General features: G+C 46.1%; 1 protein-coding gene across 3 annotated transcripts in view; it reads right to left on the reverse strand.

Annotated features, from left to right (window-relative positions):
* Positions 1 to 5563: 5563 nt before the first annotated feature.
* The window catches only part of NTNG2 (netrin G2), a 77947-nt gene continuing 60361 nt past the window's right edge, over positions 5564 to 23149 (reverse strand). For all 3 annotated transcript variants that reach the window (XM_058159462.1, XM_058159461.1, XM_058159459.1), the window contains 3 exons: positions 10971 to 11138; positions 7599 to 7736; positions 5564 to 6774 (listed from right to left, as the gene is read on the reverse strand). In XM_058159462.1, the coding sequence (XP_058015445.1) occupies positions 6551 to 6774; positions 7599 to 7736; positions 10971 to 11138 (530 nt within the window). In that variant the 3' untranslated portion in view covers positions 5564 to 6550. The remainder of the gene's footprint in view (positions 6775 to 7598; positions 7737 to 10970; positions 11139 to 23149) is intronic.

Genomic DNA, 23149 nt, shown 5'->3' on the forward strand with positions numbered 1-23149 from the left:
AGTGTCTTGGTGACGTTTCGATGAAGTCTCATTCGTCATCTTCAGGCTGGTGTTTACAGCTTCGTGCTTCTAGGAGCAATTCGTGCTTCTAGGAGCCTGAAGATGACGAATAAGACTTCGTCAAAACATCGCCAAGACACTTCCAATTTTACGCGGGAGAAAACCCGAATAACCAAAGACCTACATACAAACACCCGCGAAAACCTCAGAAAACAAATATGTAGATATATATATCTATAATTTCCATCCATCGCTATACCCTTTTGTTATGAACAACCTTTGATAAAAAAGTTGTGTTTATCAATATATATATATATGTAGATGTAGATATATATATAATCTCCATCCATCTATCTTTATATCCTTCTGTTACGAATAACCTAAATGTAAATACATTAAAATAGACCTTTTTTTAAGATCTCTTCCCTCGCCACACACACACACTTTTCCCCCCTAAATAAATAATTCAGGTTGTATTTTCAAAAATACACTTGGCTTTTTCTGATTCGTGCTTTCCGAGGGTGAGTTAAGGACTTTGAATTAGTGTGAGAGCGAATTACGTGTGATTTTTTCCCCCCAGGGTTTTGGATCAGGGCCTTCTTGCGTAGAAGCAAACTGAATTAGTTACTGTGGGCCAATTTTTACCACCCACCCACCCCGAACAAAAACACCTAATAATTCTCTGGTTACACCTAAGATTCCCATCCTCGGCCCAGCAGATGGAGTAGTTCCTATAGATCGGGAGTCCCCAAAGTGCTTTTTTTATTTTTTTTCCATTTTTTCAAAAGGCCACTGGACTTTGTTTTTCCTTGAAGACGTTTCGCTTCTCATCCAAGAAGGTTCTTCAGTGTTTTTTTTATAAAAGTTTTATTTTTACATTCATATCCAACAACTCGTCCAATGTACAGTCATATACAATTAGTCCGGCTTACCCAGTCACCACCCCCTCCTTTTAACTCTCTTCCCTCTTCTACCTTCTACTTTCCAGACCTTCCTCCCCTTCTCTTATCTACATCCTCTCCTCCCTCCACCCTACACCTTCCTTCTCCCACTTCTACCCCTCTTCTCCTCTTTCCTACCTCCTACTCTCTCCTCCTTTCTCCCTCCCCACCATTCTAAAATGGTAGCTAGGAAGACCCAACCCTACATTAATTATATTTATACATCTTCAATAATCCCTGTACATTAACCATCACTCTGTGATTATGTGTGGAGTGACTAGAGATTATAATTTAAGATTTATTTTGGATTATGATTGTTAGTTTTGATACCCTGCATTTTGTTCTGGGAAGTCGGGGGTGGGGGGGTAAGGGGGAGGGGAACTGGGGGGGGGGATGAGGGTAGAGGATGGAGTGATGGAAGCTTCTTCAGTTTTGACCGAACGATGGAGGGATAGAAAGATTTATATATATATTCCTTGCAGTCCTCTGGGCGTTAGCACTCTTTCCGAGAGTCATTAAGGCCACTTGGCAGGTTTATTCACCTGAATAATGCAATATGGATGCAGAACTTTCTTGGAACTGCTGTGAAAAGATCTGTGTTGTAAACAGGAGACGGGGTGTCGTATCCTTCTCCCTCTGTTCAATTTTACCGTAGATGGCCTCTTTGAGTCACCCCTCTTTCACACCATCTCTGTCCAAGGTGTGGGCTTTGCTGCCTCCAAGAGTGGCCTCTGTCTTTCAAACGCAGATGGGTTTCCACCTATCTCCACCTATTCACAACACAGTCCTATTCAGCAGTTGCAAGAAGGCGCCACACTTTTTGCACTATTCAGGTGACCCCCAAGGGCACAGCTAAACCTCCAGCTGGCCTCAAAACGACTCTCAGAAAAAGCACTTAACGACCAGAGGACTGCAAGGAATGTCAATCCTTCCATTCCCTGCCATTCAGCCAGAACTGAAGAAGCTTCTTGGATGAGGAGGGGAACCTCTTCAAAAGAAAGCCCAGTTGCCTTTTGGAAAAAAAGCACCATGATCTGGATGACTGAGAATCTCCATAGATCTATGTTGAATGTGGGTCACTTGGGGTTTTTTTGCCCCCTCCCCGTGCATTGGGGGGCTTAGCTTACTTGACACCCCGAGAAGAAAATTTGTTTAGAAAATCCTTGCCGATCTCTTCCAAAATCTTCCAAACAGCAGCTATTTTATCCCGGGCAAATAGCTTCCCTACTTTCTGCATCTTCTCGATCCTGGATGGAATTTCCCATGGGAAGGACTTCATAGGTCATTTCCCCCAGGATCCTTTCAGCATCTTCGCTGCAATTGGCCGCGAGATCTTGGCTCCCGATTTGGTTCAGGGAACGGAATCTCTCCGATCTGGCTGCTCGACGCGATGAGGAAAGAACATGGTAAGCATGCAGAACCCAGTTGATCTGGTGCTATCAGACTGGATGCTCTCTTATCAACTTGACCTGGTTCATAAAGTTGAGTAGATCGAGAGACTCCATGGATCCGTTTTTGAGGCCTCCTCCAAGGCTAATCTTTGTGTGTTCCTACAACCCCATCAGAATCTACTTCTGGGGAGTTACAGATACTTTGGTAGACCTGAAGCCAACCACAGATGGCTAACTTTGGATAACTTTGAGAACCTCCTTAAAAGCAGCTTCAGGAACCTTCTAGATCACATCTCCCATCTCTAGCTAGCATCAGCTTGGGTTGCTTCCAAGAAAGCTGCTTTTGACCTATCTCCTCGTCAACGACAACTCAAGAGTTGTCACCGTTTCAGTAGGAAGCCTCCTTCAGGCAGCCCCAACTGATGGAATTCCAGTCTCCTGACCGTCGCCTCCTTTTCCTGGAATTGGTCATTTGCCTCCTATCCACGCTTGATCACCTCGCAAAGCCCCGGTTGACTCGTTTTAAAGACCCTCCTCAACTCTCGCTTTGTGTGGCTGCGCCCACAAGACGCACAACCAAGGTCAATGGAAAGCCACCAGGGGGCACTCCACTAACCATGAGAAACTTGGTCAGCCGTGATTATAGGAGGTGGGCTTTGTGTGTTCATTCGATCAAGCCCCGCCTCACCCCACCCCGCTTGGCTGGCTCATGATTGTGTAACGTAAATCCAAAGAGCGAGCTGGTTCCATTTAAACCAAGCTTAAGTATGACTCAATACAAAAGAGAGTTGAAATTGGTCTTTATTTCGCCAACTCTCCTGATTTCTCCTTCGGACAAGATAAGTATTAACACTACATTGTTTGAGGCCCAGTACAGGTACCTGTGTTTGCCCAAAAATAAAACCAGGCCTTATTTTCTTTTGGGCCCCAAAATAAGCCCTAGGGCTTATTTTTGGGGAGTGTCTAATTTTATTTTTGCCCTTGTATGGGAGGCCCACTTCTTCTGCATGCTCATGGTGGGGCAGGCCACGCGACACACCAGGCAGGAGAAGGCGGAACTGTCCCACGCGCCCTGCCCCGGCTTACCTCTGGGCCCCTGCAGCCAATACACCAGTGGTGAGTTGCTATCGGTTCTCCCCGGTTTGGGACATCCAGTAGCGGAAATGTTGAAGTGACAGCAAACCTGTTCGCTCCGACCGTCATCTGGGCCCTCCTGCCTGTCCCTGCGCTATACCTACCTTTATTCTTCCATTTTTAGCCTAGCTGAAAGGTACGGCAGAGCAGATTGCCATGCCTCAGCTGTTCAGTCAATGCGCCTGCGTGAAGCGCAAGATCGGCGTGCGTGCGTGCAAGCAAAGGGAGCACACACGCGCCATTCGCGTGCGCGAAGCAAACCGGTGGTAACACCGGTTCGAACCCACCAGTGCCACACACCACTCGGCCTCCTGCTCTGTCACGGCCGCGAGCAATGAGAAGAAGTGGGCCTCCGGCTGCACATGGTTGCTGGTGCTGCCGCCACAAGGCAGGTGTCAGGGCGTGGATGGCCTGGTTTGCTGGGAGCCCTGAGGTAAGCCAGTGCAGGGCGCATAGGGCCGCTCCACCACCATTCTGCCACATGACCGCGGCACCGTCAGCAACCAGATGGAATGGGCGGCCGGGCGGCTGTTCAGGCTCTTAAACAGGGCTTAATTTTTGGGGTAGGGCTTATTTTAGGGGCGCACGTAAAAAACCCACGCTAGGGCTTATTTTTGGGATAGGTCTTATTTTCCAGGAAACAGGACAGTTCTCGACTTGCAACCATTCACTTAGTGATCGTTCAAAGTTAACAACGGCAATGGGAAAAAGTGATTTCTGGCCGTTTCTCGCGCTTAAACCACCATTGCTGGATCACGTGATCAAAATCCAGGCGCTTGGCAACTGGCATGTATTTATGACGGTTGCAGAATCCCGGGGTGTGTGTGTGTGTCTGTGTCACGTGATTTCCCCTTTTTGCAACCTTCTGACAAGCCCCGTCGACCGGATTCACTTAACAACCGTGTGACCACCTGAACAAACCACCTGTGACTCGCTTAACAATCCTGTTGCTGACGACGGCTGTGGTTTACTCAACCTGTAAGGCCAGAAAGTCCGTCGAATGAGACAAAACACACCTAACCAGCGTCTCGCTTAGCCACCGGAATTTGGGGCTGCATTGCGGTCGTACGTCGAGGACTACCTCTCTTTTTGGGGGGATGGATCAGCAAGACTTATGAGTCTAATGTGAGGTTGGACGATGGAACACATATCAATGTCATATAATAATTTTCCTGTTAGAACATCCCATGTGTATTATTATTATTTTTTTGCAAAGTGCTTTTCAATTCTGCAGCGGCGTGCTCACACGTACAAACGGTTGCGTTGAAATCCACCTAGAAACAAAACCCCGGATCCTCTTCTAAGGCCATTTATTTACATATAACAAATTCTCTCTCAAGGATCGGATTTGTCCCGCCACCCCCCTCCCCTCTCCTCCCCTCCCCTCGGCATCCTTCTAAGTTTCCAGAATTAGGGCACAGGGAACCGAATTTTGCATATCTTATTCAGGCTGCGGAACGGAAAGCATCAAAGGTTGAGGATTGCGAGTTTGGTTGTGTTGCCCTCAAGGACCACAACCAGTGGGGAAATCCAAATTTGTTTTACTACCGGTTCTGTGGGCGTGGCAGGGGAAGGATACTGCAAAATCCCTATTCCCTCCCCACTCCTGGGGGAAGGATATTTCAAAATCCCCATTCCCTCCCCACTCCTGGGGGAAGGATACTGCAAAATCTCCCTTCCCACCCCACTCCAGGGGAAGGATACTGCAAAATCCCCATTCCCTCCCCACTCCTGGGGGAAAGATACTGCAAAATCTCCCTTCCCACCAACTCCTGGGGGAAGGATACTGCAAAATCTCCCTTCCCACCCCACTCCTACGGGAAGAATATTGCAAAATCCCCATTCCCTCCCCAATCTGGGGGCCAGCCAGAGGTGGTATTTGCCGGTTCTCCGAATGACTCAAAATTTCCGCTACCGATTCTCCAGAACCTGTCAGAATCTGCTGGATTTCACCCCTGCCCTAAGTCCATCTTTGACATCAGGAAATGCGAAGTGGCTATTGCTCGTCCTTTTCACAATATTTTGGGAAGGATGCCCACCAAACCAACGAGTTAAACCTGCAAAGCTGGAAGAGAAAAATTAATCCGAGACCTAACAGCAATTAATAAGTTGCTTTTATGTAATGGATTATAACACCATAATATTTCAGGTAAAATGTTGTTGTTTTTTTGTTTCCTAAAGGCTGTAATAGTTCACCTGATTGGGTTTTTTTTTTTAATCTTCCCTTCTCCCGCTCTTCTTTAGGACAGTGATCACTCCAACAAATATAATTCTCTACCAAAAAGGAAAAAGAAAAGAATTGAACGGCAATCTGTTCGGCAAAGCCAGGAGGATTGTGATGTATTTTCGGCGTAATAAAAAAACCAGTGTTGAAAGTTGAAGACTCTTAACCAAAGAGTAAAAAACGGAAAACAAGGAAGTCCCAAAAGGAAAAAGGAAAACGAAAACTTAATAAATTCAGCCACTTGATATTTTTTTAGGCCGCGTTATCCTTGGGGGCCTGAGCAAAAGAGGAAAAAGGCCCCATAAAGTTCCTTCTTTTCCAATTTTGTACCTGCCAGCCTCCGTTTTAGCTGATTTCCTAAACACCTTCCTAAAAAAATTGGGCTGGAAGGAAGAGGAGAATTTGAGAAAGGGGAAGAGCAGTGCAACATAAATGCAAGATAATCGACGGCATTTTGCCCCCAGACCACCCCCTTTTTTGGGGGGGAAGCTATCCCTGTGCAAAGGGGTAGCTCTGGACAATTTCCTCTTCGAGAAGATAGTTGAAAAATTGCAAGCGCTTTGCAATTTCCCCTCCAAGTCCTGTTGAGACGTCCATTCCTGGCTTGGTGGACCTGATAACAGGTATCTTGCATGTTCCTTCAACTTATGTCCAACCGAAGATCTGTATGAGGACCAGGAACTTCCGTTGAATCCTTCAATGCTTGGCCAACAACGACCAAGAGACACCAGCTACGGCTGGATGATGGGTTTTTTTTCTGAGCTCGCGACATTTTTCAGGCTGTCCCAATCCTTTCTCGCTCTCGCTCTTGCCTTTCCGTGGGATTTTTGACAAGGAGCACCTCTCTCCCTCCTTGTCCTTCAGAGGTCCAAGAGTTGTTGCATGTGTAGGCTTACCGCGCTGGCCACGAATGCCGAGAGGCTGAGATACGTCCTGGAGACCGAATCGCACTCTGTGTCTTCCCCTTCGCACTTGGTTTGTTCACACAAGATACCCTTGGTACCCGGCGGGCAGAGACACCGCTGGTTCTCGTAACACGTGCCTCCGTTTTGGCAGATCAGGAGTTCGTCATCGCAAACGTTCGCTGTGGAGAGAGGAAGGCGTTGGAAGTGCTAGGAGTCGGGAGCCAGGGTAGGGAGGGCGGTTGGGGGGGGTGTTGCTCCCCCAAATTAAAATTCAAAGGGGGTGGACCATCAAGGTTTTGCCAGTGAGGTTTGATGGCGTCTAAAAGGGCGGTTAGATTTGCAGAACTGAGTCGTGTCGAGTCAGGAATGAGAGACGGCTATGGATGGGTTCAAAGACGACTCTCAACCTTAGTGACTTTCAGATGAGTGGACTTCAAGCCCCAGAATCCCCCAGCCAACTTGCTTTAAGATGTTTGGACTTGCAGTCTCAGAATTCCCTAGCCAGTATGTTTTAAGGTGTGTGGATTTCAACTCCCAGAATTCCCCAGCCTGCTTGCTTTAAGATGAGTAGACTTCAACTCCCAGAATTCCCTAGCCAGCTCGCTTTAAGATGTATGGACTTCAACCCCCAGAATTCCCCAGCCAGCTTGTTTTAATGTGTGGGAACGCCAACTCCCAGAATTCCACTCATCTTCAAGCCTGCTGGCTGGGGAATTCTGGGAGTTGAAGTCCAGTCATCTTAAAGCATACCGGCTGGGGAATTCTGGGAATTGAAATACACACACCTTAAAACAAGGAATTCTGAGAATGCAAGTTGGCTGGGGAATTCTGGGGCTTGAAGTCCACTCAACTTAAAGGGGAATCATGGGACTTGAAGTCCATTCAACTTAAAGTCACCAAGCTTAACAAACACTGCCCTAGGGCCTCCCTGGTTCAATCAAGACCGGATTCAGGTCAGCCAATCAATTCCCACGCCTCCATTCAGAAAGGGGAACATACTTACGTAAGCAACCTTGCCTCCAGTAGTACCCGGGCAAGCAGTCGTCGCATTTCGGCCCTGTCACGCCCGCATCTTTGCATTCGCAATAGCCGGTCTCATTACAGCGGTTAGCCAGCGAGCCAACTCGGTTGCAGTTGCAATCTGGAAGGAACAACGGGACCCGAATAAAGTCAGATCTAAAGTGGGAAAATCCTAGGAAGTCATCCCCGATTCTGACGGTGACGAGATTGGGAGCAACTCTGGAAATCCTGTGCGTATGGACCTCTTCCTAAATTCTGGATAATGTCTACTCGCCATCCTACATCACCCTTAAGGTGTTGGGGGGGGGGGTGGAGTGGTAAGGTCCCCCCAATGAAAAGTGAGGAGCAGCCGTGATCCTGGATAAACAGCTAATCTGTGATTTACGCGCACAAAATTTCTATTGCTGAGCGAGACAGTGGCTAAAGTGGATTTTTCCCCTTTGAGAGCCTTTCTTTGCCACGGTTGTTAAGTTAGTCACATGGTTGTTAAGTGAAACTGGCTTCCTTCCTTGACTTTACCCATCTTTTTTCTTTTTTTTTTGGAACAAATTTTTATTGATTTTTTTTTAATTTCTCCCCCTACACACATACATGGTTTATGAACAGGGTATTGGCTGTATCATGTCTTATACAATTCAACATATTCAAATATATTTTATTTAATTACAATTTTTTCCAAAATATTCTTTTTTCATAATTTTTATTCCTAATATATCCTAATATTTCCTTGCTCATTTCACTAAGTCACATTTTCTTTCGCCCTCAAATTCTAATTTCTCCATTTTTATTGGTATGCATTCTCGTTCATTCTTTTTTTTTTTAACTGTTTCAATTTTTATCCTAATATATTCAAATATATTCGGGGTTGCCTTTCTTCCATTTCATCTTTTCCTTTTATTTATTAATTTATTTATTAATTAGATTTCTAGACCGCCCTTCTCCCGAAGGACTCAGGGCGGTGTACAGCCTTATTAAAACACATAGGTACACAATAAATTTAAAATACATTTAAAATGAAATATTTAACCGGCCAATTTAAAACTAAAAACGGTCAAACGACCGATATAAAACCCTAAACTATAAAATCACCATTAAAAACCCATAACTTAAAAAACTAACCCAGTCCAGCGCAGATAAATAAGTAAGTTTTGAGCTCGCGGCGAAAGGTTCGGAGGTCCGGAAGTAGACGAAGTCCTGGGGGGAGCTCGTTCCAGAGGGCGGGGGCCCCCACAGAGAAGGCCCTTCCCCTGGGTGTCGCCCGACGACACTGTCGCGCCGACGGCACCCTGAGGAGTCCCTCTCTGTGAGAGCGCACAGGTCGGTGAGAGGTATTCGGTAGCAGCAGGCGGTCCCGTAAGTAACCCGGCCCTATGCCATGGAGCGCTTTAAAGACGTTCACCAACACCTTGAAGCGCACCCGGAAGGCCACAGGTAGCCAGTGCAGCCTGCGCAGGATAGGTGTCACTCGGGAGCCACGAGGGGCTCCCTCTATCACCCGCGCAGCTGCATTCTGGACCAACTGCACAGCAATCCTTTTTCACAGCAATCCTTTCTTCTTCTCATTCCTCTTCCTCCCTTCTTTCATCCTGCCTACTTTCTCCTCTCCTCTCCTGTTCCTTCTCTACTTCCCCTTCATTTCTCCCCTCTCCCTATCTAACCTTCTCTCCTACTCGTATTTCCCCTACCTTTCCTCCTCTCCTCTTCTTATAAATCCTTATGATTTATATTGATATATTGACCATCAATTGTGTTGTAAATGTTGTACCTTGATGAACGTATCTTTTCTTTTATGTACACTGAGAGCATATACACCAAGACAAATTCCTTGTGTGTCCAATCACACTTGGCCAATAAACTTCTATTCTATTCTATTCTTTCTTCTTTCTTGATTTTGCTCATCAGAAGGTCCCAAAAGGGGATTGTGTAACTCTGGGACACCGCAACTGTCAAAAATACACACCAGTTGCCAAGCGTCCAAATTTAGGATCGTGTGATCATGGGGTGGTGGTGTGCTACAATCCCTTTGGGGTTGTAAGTGTGGAAAAAGGTCCCTAGTCACTTTCTTTCAATTGGCCGTTGTAACTTCGGTCACTAAATGAACTGTTGTAAGTCGAGGACTAGCTGTAATGGTCTGTGGGAATGACAGGAGGAAGAGATGCAGGCTAGTGAGAAGAATTAACCAGCGGAACGGAAGTTGCCTCCAGAAGTTGTGGGTGCTTCATCACTGGAGGTTTTTAAGAAGACACTGGACCTGTCATCTGTCCGAAATGGTATAGGGGCTCCTGCTTGAGCAAGGGCTGGGCTAGAAGACCTCTGAAGTCCCTTCCGACTCTGTTATTCTGAAAGTGGTCTTCCAGTATTTGAGGGGCTGTCATAGAGAGGAGCAGGTTGCTATTCTCTGAAACACCAGAAGGCAGGACAAGAAACTGTGGATGGAAACTAACCCAGGAGGGAAGCAACCTGGAATTAAGGAGAAACTTCCTAACAGGGAGGACAATTAACCAGGGGAACAACTTGCCTCCAGAAGTTGTGGGTGCTCCATCACTTTTTAAGAAGAGACTGGACAGTCACTTATCTGAAATGGTAGAGGGTCTCCTGCTTGAGCAGGAGGTTGGACTAGAAGACCTCCAAGGTCCCTTCCAACTCTATTCTGATGGTTTGATTGATCGATTGATCATGCAACCAGAAGTCAACCATGGCTCTGAAACATTGCCAAACGGATCTGAAGCTACCCTGGTGGCTTTATGTATATGTAGATATAGGTCTTTGGTTATTCGGGTTTTCTCCCGCGTAAAATTGGTAGTGTTTTGGCGACGTTTCGACGAAGTCTCACTCGTCATCTTCAGGCTCGTGTTTACAGCTTCGTGCTTCTAGAAGCAATTCGTGCTTCTAGGAGCCTGAAGATAACGAATGAGACTTCGTTGAAGCGTCGCCAAGACACTTCCAATTTTACGCGGGAGAAAACCCGAATAACCAAAGATCTACATACAAACACCTGCGAAAACCTCAGAAAACAAATATGTAGATATATATATCTATAACCTCCATCCATCGCTATACCCTTTTGTTATGAACAACCTTTGATAAAAAAGTTGTGTTTATCAATATATATATATATTTGTAGATGTAGATATGTATATCTATATATCTATAATCTCCATCCATCTATCTTTATACCCTTCTGTTACGAATAACCTAAATGTAAATACAAACGGATCTGAAGCTACTCTGGTGGCTTTTATTTTTTCAAGTGGCAATTGTACTTTCTGCTTTTTTTTTTTTTTCTTTGAAGACTTTTCACTTCTCATCTGAGAAAGCTTCTTCAGCTCCGGCGCCTTCCACGCCTTCTACTCACCTACACACACATTCTCGTCGTCCAGCTCCGCGGAGCTATTTCGGAAGTAGCCCAGCCGACAATACTGGCAGTGTTGTCCCCGAGTGTTATGCTTGCAACTAATGCAAGTCACCAAGTTCAGGAAATCAATGAAGCTGCACCGGTTGGAGTGTCCATAACATTCACAGTCTGCAAGACCCCCAGACAGCAGGGAGGTGGGGGGGAAAGAGAGAAAGAACATAGTCTGATTCATCAGGTGGTGTGAAAGCTAGTTGAGAAATTAAAACAAAGTTTCTGGAGCTTCTAGAACCAAGCTGTAGAGACACCCATCTTTGCATTCCATTGGATGGTTTTCTTTCACCCATAGCTTTGTTGAGAACCTCAAAGAAAGATGAAGGAAACAAGGCAGGAGGAGAAGACACATGTGGGAGATGTTTGAGGGAACATGCAACCAGAAGGCCATGCCTGTGTGTTTTTCTTTCCTTCCCATGGTTTGCAACTTCTCTAAATGAAAGACCCAATCAGCCTTGACCTGAGGAACACTGTGTTGAAATAAGGAGTCCTCCCCCACCCTACCAAATGACCACCCGTGTTGTGGTCACCAGCAGCCTGCAGAGCTGGCAGTGGTGCCGGACAGTGAGGAGGCTTGGGAGGACAATGGGCCAGTCCTGGAGTCAGGGGAAGGCTCGGACGAGGGCTCTGCATCAGAGGCAGAGATGGGGCCAGGGCCATCTGGGAGCGATGCTTGGACTCCTGAGCCTCCAGAGGTGGACAGCAGAGAGGCAGAGGAACAGGAGGAGCCCGTTCCGAGTGCACGCATGCAAAGAGCTGCCAGAAGGCAAGAGCAGCTAAAGCAAAAAGGACGACTTGGGAGTAAGGCCAGGAGATGATTGGCCCCTCCCATAAGGCTTAAAAGAGCAGCAACAGCTCTTGGGCTCTTTGTAGGAAAGCAACATTGCTACATTGGTTTCTAGTCGGCATCTCTTGTTTCTGAACTTCATGGGGCTTTGCCAAGAAAAGCCTTTGGCAGGTTGCCAAAGAAGACAAAGGTTTGTGAGAAGGCCAAAGAACTTTTTCTGAAGGACTTGTTTTGGAATTAATTTGGACTAAGCTGAGAATGAAGTAACTCCCCTTTGTTCTAATAAAATAGATTTGTTTAAGACTAAATGTGTCTTTTATGCCTAAGTGAGCCTAGGTCACAACAACCCGTGGGTCTTGAGATGGGAAAAATGAGAGAGCAGCTCAGACTCCAGACTGGGACAATGTTTCTTGTAGAAGAACTGGTTGGCCTCATCCACAAGAAGACCAAATAGGACCAAGTTGGCTTGACTAAGTGGATCATCTCACTCACAATGACATTCGATCCCTGTGCAAAGACCTCCTCACGCTATTCATTTAGGACAATGCGATGCTTTGTAACGACAGTTTGACAGTTCTGACCTAGGCTTCCTTAGACAGTATACAGCACAAACTTAGTCCCGCAAACCTCTTTAATTCGGATGGCTGTGAATTATTGTCATTCCCAGTCCGAAAGGTTGCTCAAACAGTCTTGCAGGAGAGTGTTTACAAACACTCACCTTATCTCCCTTCGAATGCTGTCAGAGAACTACTGTGTTTCCCTGAAAATAAGACCCTGTCTTATATTTTTATATAACAGGGTAATAGCCACACGCAGGGCGAGGCCAAACTTAGCACAGAGTCAAATGGAATTTTTCCACAGCTTTTACTGACCAGATGAACTAATTGCTTCCTGCAAAAGCTCATGTCCTGTTCGCTTCTCTTGTAAGTCTTATGGGAGGGGCCAATCATCTCCAAGCCTTACTCCCAAGTCGACCCTGTTTTCTTAGTTGTTCCTGTCTCCTGGCAGTTCTGCGCATGAGCACACTGGGAATGGGCTTCCGCTGTTCTTCTGCCTCGCTGATGTCAGACTCCGGAGGCAGCAAAGAACTACCAGATGGCCTTGGCTCCCTCTCTGCCTCTGACTCAGAGCCCTCGTCCGAGCCTTCCCCAGACTCCAGGACTGGCCCATGTTCCTCCCCAACCTCCTCACTGTCCGAATCTGCTGCCAGCTCTGCTGGCCGCTGGCGGGTTAAAACAGATGTCCCCTTGATGGTCTACACAGAGTCTTAAGATGGTCAGTTACCTAAGAACCCCCTTGAAGGGATGCTAGACTCTTCTCTCCACCTGTATCATGTCATCTTTGCATCCCCCTCCCACGATATTTGGCTGGCCATCATGAGCGGCCTTTTGGCCGAGGTTAAGAGGCTATTTTGCTTTAGAACAAGAGATTTGTCATCGAAACATTTTCAAGGCAAGGCAACTGAGAGTGTGAATGCTCGTTATCTTAAAAGAAAATTCTTGAAGTGACCTCCCAACACAAAATCATTCAAAGGTTTTGGCTGAATTCTCTCCCTTAACTGGAGGAAGAGAGAACAAAGAAACGAAAAGTTAAACCAAGTTCAAACTTAGGTGAGCCGAGATGATAAACCCTTACATTCTTCACCCAGACTTTCAGGAAACATGTAATACGTTAAGGCAGGACATGCTAGTTTACTACATACAAGAAACAGAGCTCCGATGAACTCCATCACCGTCAAGACTTTCTTCGTCCTCTTTTAACGACCCCATAATGACTTGCGGGGTGGAGTCTGGGCAACTGAATCGAGCTGAGTGTTTTAATGGGCCGGATGCCTTTCCTGTTGCCAGTGCGGAGTTTTGTTTGGCAGATATATATTCTCATTGTGCCCAGAGAGAGAGAGAGAGAAATATCTGCCTCTACCTTGGATCGAACTCACAGCCTCCTGATTGTGAGGCGAGAGCGCCACCTCTAGACACGCCGCGCCACTCGCCGTCAGACATCAGAGAAATCAAAATAGTCATCGAAGGTTCCACTTTCTCTGGACGCATCGCAGGTTTTCCATTTCAACACATTGGCTGCCCTACCTGTCCTCAAGTCTTACCTGGCAACGTTTCAACAGGAATCTGGACATCCGATTCAGGTCTGACCTCGATGGTTCCAGAAGTCTCGGGCAAAACTTGAGAATAACGTTAAAAAAGAAAAAAAAAACCCACCCAAAATGGATCTCTTTTTTCTCTCTCTCGCCCCCTCTTTCCCTTGTCCACAAACACAAGCTATTGTCAAATTGGGGTTCTTCCTATTAATTTTTTTTTTTGTGGGGCTATCTCTTTTTCTCTGCTCTCGGCTAAGAAAGGCTGAACAGGTAATCCTTGACTTCCAACCACTGTTGAGCCCCAGATTTCCGTGGTTAAGTGAAACATTTGTTTAAGTGAGTTTTGCTCCGCTTTGTGACGTTTCTTGCCACAATGAACCGCTGCCATTGGTAAATTTGCACCACAGTTGTTTTAAGTGAATCTGGACTTTCCATGGACTTTGCTTTGTCAGAAGGATCAGGGGAGACCCCCGGGGACGATGCGACCGTCGTAAACACGAGCCAGTGGCCAAGGGCCTGGAGTTTCGATCCCGTGACCAACGAGGGAGGCTGCAGCGTGGGAAAAATGGTCGTAAGTCACTTATTTCAGCGACGCAACGGTGAACGGGTCGCTGGGTGAACGGTTGTAAGTCGAGGACTACCTGTTTGAAAGTCATGCTGCTAAATGAATAGATAAAGGTGGTTCTTCGGTTGTTAAGTGAATCAGATGGCCATTAAGCAAATCCGACAGCCCCCCCCGGACTTTGTCATAGTGATGCTGCAATAGAGTGGCCAAGCGTCTGAATTTTGATCACGTGACCATGGGGATGCGGCAACGGTCGTTAAGTGTGAAAAAACACGGCGACCGTCGTAGAAGCACACTGGTTGCCTAGCGTCCACGTTTCGATCACGTGACCATGGGGATGCCGGGAAGGAAGGTTGTAAGTGTGAGGACAGGTCACTTTTTTCCAGCGCCGTTGTAACTTCAAGCGGTCACTAAACAAACGGTTGTGATTGGAGAGCTACCTGTACATTGGAAAAGCCCGATTTTGGAGACGTTCAGTAAGCAGGCAATTTACGCAACGAAAAGAGGAGGCTTTTAAGAAGAGATTGGGCAGCTGTCTGAAATGGTGTGGGGGTCTCCTGCTTGAGCAGGGGGTTGGACTAGAAGACCTCGAGAGGTCCCTTCCCACTCTGTGACTCTGTAACTACGCTGCTGGCCCGGGGCGAGGAAAGAGATGCCAGCCAAGAGCTGATGACCCCAGCTGTCCTTATTCTCCTGGCATTGCCTTTCTTTACATTTGCCACCTGAAGCAGTTTTTATGACTGCAGTAATTCCATTAGAATTCGCTCTGGCACACACATCGGGCTCTAGAGGTGCCAACTTTGGCATCTTGCGGGCAAGACCAACCACTTAAGAAACGTCCACTACCCCCTCCTTCCCTCTGAATTCTGCTGATCCCCAAGTGCTCCTTGGCGGTATCCACAGTTCTTAGCCTGACGACGTCTGCCCCATGTTGTTAATTTGTTAATTTCATTTGCATCCAACCCTTATTAGTTTTGCAAATAATTCAAGGCAGGGAACGTATTCCACATAGCTTCCTCTTTGTTTTCCCCGCAACAACAGCCCTGTGAGGTGGGTTGTGAGAAGAGGGAGGGACTGGCTGAAAGTCACCCAGCTGCCTTGCATCACTAAGGTGGGACTAGAATTCACCGTCTCCTGGTGATTGGCCCAGAGTCACCCAGTCAACTTTCATGCCTAAGACGAGACTAGAATTCACCATCTCCTAGTGATTGGCCCAGAGTCACCCAATCAACTTTCATGCCTAAAACGGGACTAGAACTCACCATCTCCTGGTTATTGGCCCAGAGTCACCCAGTCAACTTTCATGCCTAAAATGGGACTAGAACTCACCATCTCCTGGTTATTGGCCCAGAGTCACCCAGTCAACTTTCATGCCTAAAACGGGACTAGAACTCACCATCTCCTAGTGATTGGCCCAGAGTCACCCAATCAACTTTCATGCCTAAAACAGGACTAGAACTCACCATCTCCTGGTTATTGGCCCAGAGTCACCCAGTCAACTTTCATACCTAAGGACTAGAACTCACCATCTCCTAGTGATTGGCCCAGAGTCACCCAATCAACTTTCATGCCTAAAACGGGACTAGAACTTACCATCTCCTGGTTGTTGGCCCAGAGTCAACCAGTCAACTTTCACGCCTACGACAGAACTAGAATTCACCATCCCTCGGTTTCCAGGCTGGTGCCTTCACCACTAGGCCAAACTGTCTCTCATAATGCCCCCCCTGGGAGGTAGAGAAGGAGGGCAGGATAATGTCATCCATTTCCCCCAAGGTTCTCCCAACAACCTAGAAGGCAAGGCGCGACATTTGCGCCGCTCGGTCCGTATCTCCTCAAGGGCTTTTCCTTCCTGACCACCGTCTAAATTTGAAAATTGAGCCGATGGAGAAGTTAGCAGGGCCGCCTTCCTGGCTCCTTGCGCCCTCTTCCCTCATTGAGCCCCATAGCAAAATTATCTAGGGCAGTGATAATCTTCACTTCTGGTTGTTCTGTACAATATAATCTGTAATAAAATGTAATCCAATAAGAAGAAGAAGAAGAAGAAGAAAAAGAAGAAGAAGAAGGAGGAGGAGGAGAAGGAGGAGGAGGAGGAGGAGGAGGAAGAAAAGAAGAAGAAGAAGGAGAAGGAGGAGGAGGAGGAAGGAGAAGGAGAAGGAGGAGGAAGAGGAGGAGGAGGAGGAGGAAGAAGAAGAAGGAGGAGGAGGAGGAGGAGGAGGAGGAGGAGGAGGAGGAAGAGGAAAAGAAGAAGAAGAAGGAGGAGGAGGAGGAGGAGGAGGAGGAGGAGGAAGGAGAAGGAGGAGGAGGAGGAGGAGGAAGAAGAAGAAGAAGAAGAAGAAGAAGAAGAAGAAGAAGAAGAAGAAGAAGAAGAAGAAGAAGAAGAAGAAGAAGAAGGGTTCAACTAGTGAACTGTGATACGAAATCCAACATAGTTATCTCGTTTATTGTATATACTGTCATTTTGTGTAAATAAAATAATAATAATAATAATATGCTTATAATGTTATGCTTCTAGATATATCGATATCTATATCTACATTTAACTCTATTTTATTAATCATCCTTAATTATACATTTACTGACTTCTGCTTCTGTTTTCTAACCATTTATAAAATAACTCCCATGTTAAATAATATTCTGTTTATCCTTGATTCTCATCGTTTACCTGCTCATTTTGGCAAAGTCTAATATTTTCTTTATTACATTTTCATCTATAGGTATACTTTCCGTATACCTTTCAATATACTCTCCAAAACTGGAAAGGTATACTTTCCACTTTTGTGCATACATAATTCTCGCTGCTGGGCCTCGGTATCCTTTTTGATCACCCCGTGATCAGGGCCTGATAGTTTTTATTTTTCCCCGAGACTCGCTGCCAGCGGTCCTGTTCTGAAACCTCCGAATGAGACAGCACATAAACCACGCTCCCCAGCCGAGTGTCAGCAGCCAGCCAGCGCTCGCCCGAAAGCGTGGGTGGAAAAAGAGAATTGTGCGCTGGAAACGGTGTGTCTCTCTTTCTCCCAGCAGCTGATAAAAGATGGGGAGTTCCCCCTCCAGCTCTCCTAGGTTTGAAGGAAGGAAGTTGAGGAAAAGGGCTGGACTCAGGAATTGGATTCAGCCGGTTCGAGCGAACCGGTAGTTGCGACCTGCGAGTGGGGGGGGGCCTACCCGCTCCAGCGCTAAGCCGTCCTATTTAGTTGCATTTTTTAAGCACACATGCATGTGTGCAAGCCGTGCGCGTGAGCAAAATGCATGCACAGAAGCACACTCACGTTTTCGGTGCTGGGACAACCGGTTTGTTGGTAACCTTCTTTCGTTGGGGGTGGGGTGTTACTTGGAACCCTGACATGGTTGTTAATTCATGTGCTGCCCACCTCTGGCTGGACTCCTGAACCCCCAAAGCTGGGCTGAGTGCGCCAGGAGAGGGATGGAAAACCTGACCCAGTTCATCCTGGAGTTACGACCACAGTTGGAACCAAGAATTTGGTTGCTAATCAAAGCAGTTTGTTTAAGTGACTCATGCCTGATTTTAACCATCATTTCTTTTGCCGGGTGTGTGTGTGTGTCTGTGGTTGAAGAGAATTGCTGCAGTTGTTAAAATGAAACATGTGTCCGTTAAGTCATTTCGGCTACGGGTAGTCTTTGACTTGCAACCGTTTGTTTAGTGACCGTTCGAAACGGCACTGGGGGTGGGGGGGAAGCGATTTGTTCATTTTTTTTCACACTTACGACCGTGTGAAAAACGGTCGTGTGATCAAAATTTGGATGCTGGGCAACTGGCTCGTATATAGGTTGTAGCATCCCTAGGTCTCATGCGACCTTCTCAAAAGCGAAGGAAAGTCAGGGAAAGTCAGATTCACTTAACAAGTGTGGCAAGAAAGGTCATAAAATGGGGGGGGGGAATTCATTTAATTGGCTCGCTTAGCAACGGAAATTTGGGCTAAACTGAGGTCGTAAATCAGGGACTAATTCTAATCTATTCCATATTATTCCATACTATATTCTATTCCATTCCATTCCATTCTATTCTTATTCTATTCTATATTCCATTCCATTCAATTATTCTATTCCACGTTCTGTTCTGTTCTATTCTACTCTACTCTACTCTACTTCTAACCAGTCCAGTCCAGTCCAGTCCAGTCCAGTCCACATTCTATTCTATTCTATTCTATTCTATTCTATTCTATTCTATTCTATTCTATTCTATTCTATTCTATTCTATTCTATTCCTGTTCTGTTCTGTTCTGTTCTGTTCTGTTCTGTTCTACTCTATTCTACTCTACTTCTAACCATACCATACCATACTATACCATACCATACCATTCCATTCCATATTCTATTCTATTCTATTCTATTCTATTCTATTCTATTCTATTCTATTCTATTCTATTCCATTCCATTCCATTCCATTCCATTCCAGTCCAGTCCAGTCCAGTCCAGTCCAGTCCACATTCTATTCTATTCTATTCTATTCTATTCTATTCTATTCTATTCTATTCTATTCTATTCTATTCTATTCTATTCTATTCTATTCCCTGTTCTGTTCTGTTCTGTTCTGTTCTACTCTATTCTACTCTACTTCTAACCATACCATACCATACCGTACTATACCATACCATTCCATTCCATATTCTATTCTATTCTATTCTATTCTATTCTATTCTATTCTATTCTATTCTATTCTATTCTATTCTATTCTATTCCATTCCATTCCATTCCATTCCATATTCTGTTCTGTTCTGTTCTGTTCTACTCTACTTTACTTCTAACCATACTATACCATTCCATTCCATTCCATTCCATTCCATATTCCATATTCTATTCTATTCTATTCTATTCTATTCTATTCTATTCTATTCTATTCTATTCTATTCTATTCATTCTATTCGATTCAATTCTATCCTATCCTATTCCATTCCATTCCACTCCACTCCGCTCCGCTCCACTCTACTCTACTCCTCTCCTAACCATTCCATTCCATTCAATCCTTCCACATCAATCTTTTTATGACCCTGCAGGTTTCTCACCTGTGATGTTTTAGGATTCTCCTTTACAATGGCCAAAATCTTATCCGTTTCGAAAGATTTCCGTTGATTTAGCATTTTATTTAAAATAAAGGAGAGGATGCAGCGACCGGTCTCTGCAGCTGATCTTCGAAGAGCATCCTTTCCCCCCCACCCCCCACTCACAGTGCAGGGGGACCCTGACTGCCATTATCATAACCCCCCCACCCAACCCACCTGCCTATCCCCCGGGGGATTTGGGAAACCGCTCCATGCAGGAGAGAAAGCCGGTTAAAAATTCAAAGCATCGTCTAATTAGGTCTGAGTGTGTCAAACCAGGATGCCAAGGTGCTCAATTACGCCTGCCCTTGGATCACTCGGAGCATGTTCGGAGATGACTCCTCGCGAAATTGCTTCTAAATAAAGCATATTTGCCTGCAATTTGGACACCTGGAACACCATGCAGCCATATTTCTCATTTTTTACCCCCATCTCCTCTGTCACCTCTGAATTGAAAACCTGGGATAGATAGGTTAGAATAGAACAAGGCTAAATATAGAGGCGTTCAGTTTAACAGTATCTGTGATCCGGCCTTCACTGCTCCTACCAACCACTAGAGGGCATCTTTTGATAGTTCCCTGCTGCTCTCTAGTGGACATTTGCAATCCCAATCTGGTAGCTCTACCTGAATCCAGGTAGCCTGACTTACAACCATTCGTTTCATGGCTGTTTGAAGTTACAGCGGCACTGGAGAAAGTGGTCCTCGTGCTTACGACCATCGCAGGACCCTTACCTCCGGCCTGCGATTCACCCCCTCAAGGCTTGCTAAGACATCGGAGCCTATTCAATTGCGTTAACCTCAACCTATTTTTAGTTTAGCCATCTTTAAAACCAGACAGACCAGGAACGCTGGTCCCACCCTGGTTCATGGCTCAGGTGCAAATCCATGCGATGATGATTCATTCGCTCACTTATGGTTGGAACCAGCCTGTTTTGGCGTCGACGTCTTGAGAATGAATGGGTTAATCATAAGACATGTTTTTGAACGATGCACTTGAGGTTCGATACCCATAAATTACTCAATCTGTATACTTTGCAACTGATAATAAGCGAGGAAGCTGGTTCCCTCTAGATCAGTGGTTCTCAACCTTTATAGTGCTGCGACCCCTTTAATACAATTCCCCACGATGTGGCGACCCCAACCGTACAATTATTTTCGTTTTGAATTTATCGCGCCTGAAGCCGTATTGGCTAGCGATCTGAACTGCTTGCGATTGCCTTGAGGACGGAGGCATTAAAGCGGAGACTCCTCCCCTATTAAGTTTATGGCGCCTGAAGCCAGATTAGGCTAGCGATTTGAAGAGCCTGCAGCTGGCTTGAGAAGGAGACATCAGAGCAAAGATTTCTCTTTAATTCATCGCGCCTGAAGCCAGATTAGGCTAGCGATTTGAAGAGCCTGCAGCTGGCTTGAGAAGGAGACATCAGAGCAAAGATTTCTCTTTAATTCATCGCGCCTGAAGCCGTATTGGCTAGCGATCTGAACTGCTTGCGATTGCCTTGAGGACGGAGGCATTAAAGCGAGACTCCTCCTATTAAGTTTATCGCGCCTGAAGCCGTATTGGCTAGCGATCTGAACTGCTTGCGATTGCCTTGAGGACGGAGGCATTAAAGCGGAGACTCCTCCCCTATTAAGTTTATGGCGCCTGAAGCCAGATTAGGCTAGCGATTGGGAGTGATTGCAGCTGGCTTGAGAAGGAGACATCAGAGCAAAGATTTCTCTCTTTTTTAATTCATCGCGCCTGAAGCTGAATTCGGCTAGCGATTTGAAGAGCCTGCAGCTGGCTTGAAAAGTCAACCATTGGAGCGCGATTCTTCGCAAGTATACTTCCCATATTTCCGATGGTCTTAGGCGACCCCTGGCAAATCGTCATTCGACCCCCAACGGGGTCGCGACTCACAGGTTGAGAACCGCTGCTCTAGATGTTTTGAGCATCATCTCCCACAATCTTTTGCCATTGGCCGTACCAACAGGAGCTGATTGACGTTCAAAACTTCTGGAGGTCACCCGATTGGCTCTTCTTGATCTATGAGCCTCCTGGAAGAAAACCTGAATTTTGGGAAATGAGGTATGCTATCGCAAGGGTCAGGATCAGGGCTCTTCAAACTTGGCAACTTGATGGACTTCAACTTCCAGAACTGCCCAGCCAGCATGGCTGACAGAGGAATTCCAGGAGTCGAAGTCCACGAGTCTTAAAAAGTTGTCACGTTTGGACTGATAGTCAAGATGCGCTTCAGCACCATTGTACAGCTCCGTGCTGATCCTCCACCCAAAAGAAACCTGTTTCCTGCAAGCATGAAGACAATTTTGACGTTCCCCAAAGCATTTAAGGTCCCCTTGTTATCACGGAAGCCACGTCTATCAGCACAACACAACACCGCACAAAGAGAGTCGACAGCTCCTAATCTACTTGTGGAAACACTGGGATGGAGAAACTATCTTTTCCTTCTTCTTCTCAAAAGCATCCTGAGCAGTTGACCCAAGAACAATCTCACCACTACTTAGCACCATCTTTGGGGTCTACCACTGCTTCTGAAGCTCCCTCTAGCCATGTCAGCTCACATCAACACACACCGTAGAGCACAAAGCAAGGAGGATGGACGCTAGCAGGGCGGAAAGGAGGTGTTGTGCTACCAGATACAGTTCCTACAGGAAGCTAAAGTTGGCCGTAGCAGGTGTTTCTTACCTTCTGAGTCCACGTCAGTCTTGGCTGGGGTGACATTATCTTCCAAGAAGGTCAACCCAGAAGAACTGGTCCTTTCTTGCAAAGACAACACAAAAGTCAAATTATGTTAAAGTGACTGTGCCCTCAAACCGTGCTCTTGGTATTAACTCAGGACTTACATAGCCTATTTTTGTAAGCTATTTTTTTTTAAGCTAAGTTTTTTAAGCTTTTTTTTTTTTAAGCACTGCACTGATGTTGGTGCAGTGGCATCTTTCCACCTGGGAGGCTAGCCGCCGTTCCTCTCCAACTTTTTATCCATGCAAGAAAGTGGACGACACGCGCAACGGCTTTCCATTAACAAGAAAATAGAAATAGAACTGTGTGGGTGTGCGTCTTCAAGGGTGGTTCCCAACAAACACCCAAGAAAGGTGCTATCCTTTTTAAGAGACGCCGTTCTATAAATAAGCAACAGAAGAGACCTGTCACTTTAGAAAGAAAGATGGTTAGGAAGAGGATCAAGAAATCCTGAGCTCGGAAATTGTTCAGTTGCTGGAAAAGAGATTCAGGGAAAATTGGGCGTAGAAAGGAATTGCTTTGAGTTTCAGCAAATCCTAGGAAGTCCATCATTTCCAGGGGTGGGAGCAGATGTAGGGTTTAGCAAATGTAAACGGGGTGTGTTTTTTTGACCTGGTTGGTCTCCAGGTGTTACCTGAGGTGTCGTGGCCCCCGTAGGGGAGTGAGGTGATCCTCATCAAAGCAGGTCTGGAATAGAACTCCAAACAAAATCCAAGCTGGAATCGAATTGATTTGACTTGCCAAATCACAAATATGAACCATGAAGGATCGGCACAACAACCGTATTCTGCAAAAAATGCCTGAGTTGTCTTCAAGAGGAGCATCCTTCTTGTTCCTTGAGAACAACCTAACTCTGGATTGTCCATCCCCAGCAGAGACTCCCATG

This window comes from Ahaetulla prasina, chromosome 16 (assembly GCF_028640845.1).
Source record: "Ahaetulla prasina isolate Xishuangbanna chromosome 16, ASM2864084v1, whole genome shotgun sequence".
NCBI lineage: Eukaryota > Metazoa > Chordata > Lepidosauria > Squamata > Colubridae > Ahaetulla > Ahaetulla prasina.